At 43.0% G+C, this 6,448-nt stretch overlaps 2 protein-coding genes across 2 annotated transcripts; both read left to right on the top strand.

Moving 5' to 3' along the window:
* LOC130840868 (keratin-associated protein 2-3-like) lies at positions 1–390 on the top strand. The gene has a single exon (XM_057716840.1). The coding sequence runs from the start codon at positions 1–3 to the stop codon at positions 388–390; it is 390 nt and encodes a 129-aa protein (XP_057572823.1).
* Positions 391–5,562: 5,172 nt separating this feature from the next.
* LOC130840865 (keratin-associated protein 2-3-like) lies at positions 5,563–5,952 on the top strand. Its single transcript, XM_057716835.1, has one exon. It carries the CDS (start codon positions 5,563–5,565, stop codon positions 5,950–5,952), a length of 390 nt encoding a protein of 129 aa, XP_057572818.1.
* Positions 5,953–6,448: the final 496 nt, after the last annotated feature.

The raw sequence follows: 6,448 nt of genomic DNA, 5'->3' as shown, positions 1-6,448 counted from the left end.
ATGACCGGCTCCTGCTGTGGCTCCACCTCCTCCTCCCTGGGCTGTGGCGGAGGCTGCTACCAGCCCTGCTGCTACCGCGACCCCTGCGGCTGCCGCCCCGTGTCCTGCCAGACCACCGTGTGCCGCCCTGTGACCTGTGTGCCCCGCTGCACGCGCTCCATCTGGGAGCCCTGCCGCCGCCCAGTCTGCTGCGACCCGTGCAGCCCGCAGGACGGCTGCTGCCGCCCCATCACCTGCTGCCCCACGTCCTGCCAGGCCGTGGTCCGCCGCCCCCGCTGCTGGGCCACCACCTGCTGCCAGCCCATCTCTGTGCCGTCCCCATGCTGCCACCCCCGCTGCTGCCAGCCCGCCCCCTGCCGCACCACCTGCAGGACCTACCCGTGCTGCTGAGCAGCCCATGAAGGAAATCTTCCCAGGTGTCCAGAAACATGTGTAAGCTCGTCCCACCCCTCATGGATCGGATGAGAGACAACACGTTTGCAACCTACCTGCCTTCAACAATTAACTCAGCAGTAATGGTTTATGCCTTTCCCCACGTGATTATGCAGCTAATCCTGGCTCTCTTTGACAATCTTTAGAAAAATACCAGCTTTCATCATTTGAATTCCTGGCTTGAAAAAAAAAATGAGTAAACAAAGATCAAAATCTCTCTTGAATGGCGCTCTGTCCCACTGACTCATCATCACTTTCCTACTCTTTCAAGAAGAGATATTTTCCCAAGATAATATTACATTAATGCTGGGGTTTTTCATGGTAAAATAATAAATTTTTATTTCTCATAAGCAAATGTGTCTATTGTTTATTAATCTTCAAAAGCTTATTTTTAGCCTAAGTTATGATATGCAGAATCAGAATAACCAAAGGAAGAAGAATTTTCCAAAGGCCTTTTTTTTATTTTTTATTATTTTTTTATTTTTTTTTAAATTTTATTTATTTATTTATTATTTTGGGGGGGTACACCAAGTTCAATCATCTGTTTTTATACACATATCCCTGTATTCCCTCCCTCCCTCGAGTCCCCCCCACCCTCCCTCTAGTCCCCCCCACCCTCCCCGTCCCAGTCCTCTAAGGCATCTTCCATCCTCGAGTTGAACTGCCTTTGTTATACAACAACTTCCCACTGGCTATCTATTTTACAGTTGGTAGTATATATATGTCTGTGCTACTCTCTCACTTCCTCTCAGCTTCCCCTTCACCCCCCCCGCCCCCTCCCAAACCTCGAGTTCTCCAGTCCCTTCTCTGCACCTGCATCCTTGTTCTTGTCACTGAGTTCATCAGTACCATTTTTAGATCCCGTATATGTGAGTTAGCATACAATATTTGTCTTTCTCTTTCTGGCTTACTTCACTCTGCATGACAGACTCTAGGTCTATCCACCTCATGACGTATAGCTCCATCTCATCCCTTTTTATAGCTGAGTAATATTCCATTGTATATATATGCCACATCTTCTTTATCCATTCATTTGCTGATGGGCATTTCGGTTGCTTCCATGTCCTGGCTATTGTAAAGAGTGCTGCAATAAACATTATGGTACATGTTTCTTTTGGGATTATGGTTTTCTTTGGGTATATGCCCAGGAGTGGGATTACTGGATCATATGGTAGCTTTAGGAGCAATTCGGTCACAAGGTCTCTAATTTCAATAGCAATTCAAATAATTCAGAATCTCTTATGTGAAGCACTTTCATATTTCAAGCCAGATTTTTTTTTTGTGGTGGTGCTAAGGAAATGGAGAGATGATAGCAGGTCTCTCTGATCATGAACTTAACTAATGAAAACATCCTCACACCCATGATAAGGGGAAGGCACCCTAAATTAGAACCCCATTTGTTTCCTGACTTAGAAAATTGTGCAATGATTAATGTCAATTGGTACCTGCAATCCCTAACTACTGAAATTCCTGTGCTGGGAAAACCACTATCCCATCTTTTCCAGACTCTCTCCGGCCAAGGAGGAAGACATGTAGCTTGGCTGGAACCATTTCAATTTAGAACTCCAAACAATTTTACCATCAAAATCATGCCAATGTAGTTGAAATAGTGATAAACATTAATCCACATTGGATATGTTTTTGTTGCTGTTAAATACTTTTAGGCTAGTCAGGAAACTAACCACTACTGTTATCCTGAGAAATATGTATTGACTTCCCAACATCTGATCTCGAAGAGTCTTGGAATGTGCTGCTTATGTTCCTGGTCTCATCTACCTGCCCAGCTTCAGGAATCAGGCAAGGAAAGCTTTGTGAAGACCCAGGTCTTGACTGACTTTGTTCAGTACTGAGTTCCCATTGACCTGCTCTATATTCTGGCACATAGTATATAATCAGAAATTACTTATTGAATGATTGAATACGTTCTAAGGGGTTGGAAGAGAGGAAGACTTCATTCTACCCCAGTTCTCTCCTCACGCTGGACATGTGCCTTCCTAGAGGAAAACAATAAGGCACCTCATGAAGAAATGTATTTTTCTTGAAATACGGTAAAGTTTTCTCAACAACTAGCTCGTTATTTTTAAAACTTTTACATTGTCAGTATGTGCACAATGGAATTTTCTCTTAATTAAGGGTTTGACAGTTTACTGACGGACAGTTCACAAGTCCAACTTCTTTCCACATACTCTCGATCACTGTTTTTTTTTTAATTTTAAGGAATTTTAAATTATTTTTTAAAATTCTCTCTTTACATTTGTTTCCTTCTCTCAGAATTTTCCTCGTTAGCCTTCTAGAGACTTGCTCATCTTATAGTGTTTTCCCAGATGCAGAATGTTTTGTTTGATCCTAAGCTCATTATTATTATTGGATCATGTTTGTTGCACAGTAGCTCCACTCCCTGGTCAGTCACAGTGGCTGGTCCAGGTCTGGATAAGCCTGCAAGGGGACTGCGTGAGAACACTCAATAAGAAGGCTTAAACTGCAGCCTTCAACCAGAGATCTAGAACAGACATGATTGTAAAGCAAAGGGCAGAACCAAGCAAATCCAGAGGCAGAGGATACAAACTGGCCAAGTGACATGATTTTTCTGCAGACCCACACAATTTAAAACAATTGAAAATCACAATTGGTTCTGTAAGTGGGCGTAAGCCTAGCACATGGGGAGACACTGGAACAAGAGACAGTGGGGTAAAGGCAAGGCAGGCTTGAGACCACCTTTAGCTGGGACCACTACCTGGGGGGTTCATTGTGCTGGCAGACTGCAACCTTCATCTAGGTGGTGGTTCTGTTCATGGTACCTCGGGACCACTCAGTTATGTCCAGCTTTGATAGTTTTTCCTTAGGGTGTGTTTTGGAATTTTGAGAAGGCTCTGCAGGAAATAATTCCTCAGATTCCTGAGGATACCAGTTAAGACAGAGAGTCCTTTCAGATGACTCTAAAAATTAGCCATTTCATACACAACAACTATTTTTAAAAATAATTCTACTTCTGCATCTTTATTCTTGCCCTGTCACTGGGTTTATCAGTACCATTTTTGTAGATCCCATATATATGAATTAGCATACGTTATTTGTTTTTCTCTTTCTGGCTTACTTCACTCTGTATGACAGACTCTAGTTCCAACCACCTCACTACAATTTCATTCCTTTTTATGGCTGAGTAATATTCCATTGTATATATGTGCCACATCTTCTTTATCCATTCATCAGTTGATGGGGTGGGGGACGAAGGGGAAGCTGGGATGAAGTAAGAGAGTAGCATTGACATATACACACTACCAAATGTAAAATAGCTGCTACATAGCACAGGGAGATCACCTTGATGATTGGTGATGACTTAGTGGGGTGGGATAGGGAGGAGGGGAAGGAGTCACGGGAGGGAGGGGATATGGGGATACATGTGTAAATGCAGCTGATTCACTTTGCTGTACAGCAAAAACTGGCACAACAATGTAAAGCAACTATACTCCAATAAAGAGCTTAAAAAATTATCATTAAAATTCCTAAATAAAACAGACATTCCTTATTGACAAGGAATGTGATTCCACAATTTCATTCTTCAACTCCTTGGGCTTACAATGTTCCCAAAGATGTTTTTGGAATAAGTATTGGCTCCAACACTGGCAGTGACCTTAAGCAAGTCAATTATCTGGTCTTATGTGTAAAATGAGGGATATAAAAATACCTACCTCTTAGGATTTCTTTTTATTGAAGTATAGTTAATTTGCAATGTTGTGTTAGTTTCAAGTGTACAGCAAAGTGATCAGTTATACACGCATATATATTTTTTCAGATTCTTTTCCCTTATAGGTTATTACAAGATATTGAGTATAGTTCCCTGTGCTATACAGTAGGTCCTTGTTGTTTACCTATTTTATGTACAGTAGTGTGTAATCCCAAACTCCTAATTTGTCCCCCTCCTCCACTATCCCCTTTGGTAACCATAAGTTTGTTTTCTAGTCTCATAGGATTTTTATGAAGAATAAATTAATACATTTATTTCTTTTAGCATAATGCTTAGAATGTGGTTAGAACTCAATGATTCTGGCTATCACAAAGATTATAAACAGTAAAAAAAATAATAAAATTCACCATGGTTTGGAGAGATATAACTACAGAAATTAATGAGCATGCATCTAAGACAAAATAAAAAATAAAAAAGCCAACCTCATAATAATAGAGAATAGAATGGTGCTTAGCAGAGGCTGGGTTTATACTCCACATTTTACATAAGATACCAGATAATTGATTTGCCTAAGGTCCTACACCTTGTTGAGTTGGAGCCAATATTTATGGGATGTGAGGAAAGGGGGTTAAGTTACAATGGTGGTTTCCAGGGGCTGGGGAGAGGGGGTCATGGGGAGTTATTGTTTAATGGATACAGAATTTCAGTTATGCAATGTGAAGAATTCTGGAGATGCATGGTGCTGATGGTTACACAACAATATGAATGTACTTAATACCACTAAACTGTACACACAAAAATGGTTAAGACAGTAAATTTTATGCTATGTGTATTTTAGCATGAAAAAAATTGGAAAAATAAAACCTACTGTGAAAGAGTTCTACTAAGATGCATTCCTATAGCTCCAAAAAGTAAATGGAAAATTCTTCTTTTACTGACCAACCATGACTTTTAAAATATCTCTGTAGTATTTTTCTGAACTTGTTTTGCCCAGGAAGCTTGGCAGTGGAAAAGGACACTCACGACTCAGGAATTCACTTCCACTATTAGTAAGTAACCCTAAGAACATGACAACTACTTTGTGTTATCAAAACATCAACTGGCAAGAGCATCACTGAATTATAAAGATAATTGGAAACTTTGAAGTTAGGGTCATTATGTTCATATCTGAGCCATAAATAGCAAAATATAATGAGTCTTCATTAAATAAGGAAAACAGTCTTTTCTTAGTACCTGATCATCTGAAAAAATGTCTAGAGAACTTACTAACTTGCCAGGGCCATTTCACAAAGAATAAACAAATCCAAGGAAATGACCGCATGTGGTGGGGATCATCAGCTCCCGGCCAGGGTATATAAAGGGCCCAGAGCAGGAGGAAGACATTCACACCTGAGAACACTCAACTCCTCTCACCAGCTCAACCCCACTCAGCCCCAGACTCCACCATGACCGGCTCCTGCTGTGGCTCCACCTCCTCCTCCCTGGGCTGTGGCGGAGGCTGCTACCAGCCCTGCTGCTACCGCGACCCCTGCGGCTGCCGCCCAGTGTCCTGCCAGACCACCGTGTGCCGCCCTGTGACCTGTGTGCCCCGCTGCACGCGCTCCATCTGTGAGCCCTGCCGCCGCCCAGTCTGCTGCGACCCGTGCAGCCTGCAGGACGGCTGCTGCCGCCCCATCACCTGCTGCCCCACGTCCTGCCAGGCCGTGGTCCGCCGCCCCCGCTGCTGGGCCACCACCTGCTGCCAGCCCATCTCTGTGCCGTCCCCATGCTGCCACCCCCGCTGCTGCCAGCCCGCCCCCTGCCGCACCACCTGCAGGACCTACCCTTGCTGCTGAGCAGTGCATCCTAGAAGCACATCATCACTATAGGTCCCCTAGTAGTTGGCCAGCTCCATCCTGCTGTCCTGCAGCTTCACAGGAGAACAACACATGTCTCTTCTTGAGAAGCCCATTCCTCCTCTCTTCAAACTAGCTCATACGAGGCACCGAAGACCCTTTTCAAACTAATTACTGGTGAAGAATACGCTGTCCTCTCAAGATCCCAGATCACTCCTATATCAGGTTGTTGGTTTTCTAATAAACTTAGCATTCCCAGCATAGAAATCATGGTCTTTGTGATATTTCCTTTTGGTATATTCTGTCTCTATTTTCCAGAGACATTCAAAGCAAGATACAAAATAATCCTCCTAAATTGTTCTCTGAAATAACCTAAGTCTGGGTAATTTCCTTATTATCATTGTAAATGGCATTTACAGGACACAGTAGCTAAGGAAGGTGGACATAGGTGTATCTTCATCACATATACAGTCACAGATGCCCACAGTTCCAGACA

The sequence above is a fragment of the Hippopotamus amphibius genome, chromosome 17 (genome assembly GCF_030028045.1).
Source record: "Hippopotamus amphibius kiboko isolate mHipAmp2 chromosome 17, mHipAmp2.hap2, whole genome shotgun sequence".
Classification (NCBI taxonomy): Eukaryota; Metazoa; Chordata; class Mammalia; order Artiodactyla; family Hippopotamidae; genus Hippopotamus; species Hippopotamus amphibius.
This window is presented reverse-complemented; position numbering and strand designations above follow the sequence as displayed.

Coding starts and splice junctions, on each gene's coding strand:
- LOC130840868 (XM_057716840.1), top strand. CDS start 1: ATGACCGGCTCCTGCTGTGGCTCCACCTCCTCCTCCCTGGGCTGTGGC.
- LOC130840865 (XM_057716835.1), top strand. CDS start 5,563: ATGACCGGCTCCTGCTGTGGCTCCACCTCCTCCTCCCTGGGCTGTGGC.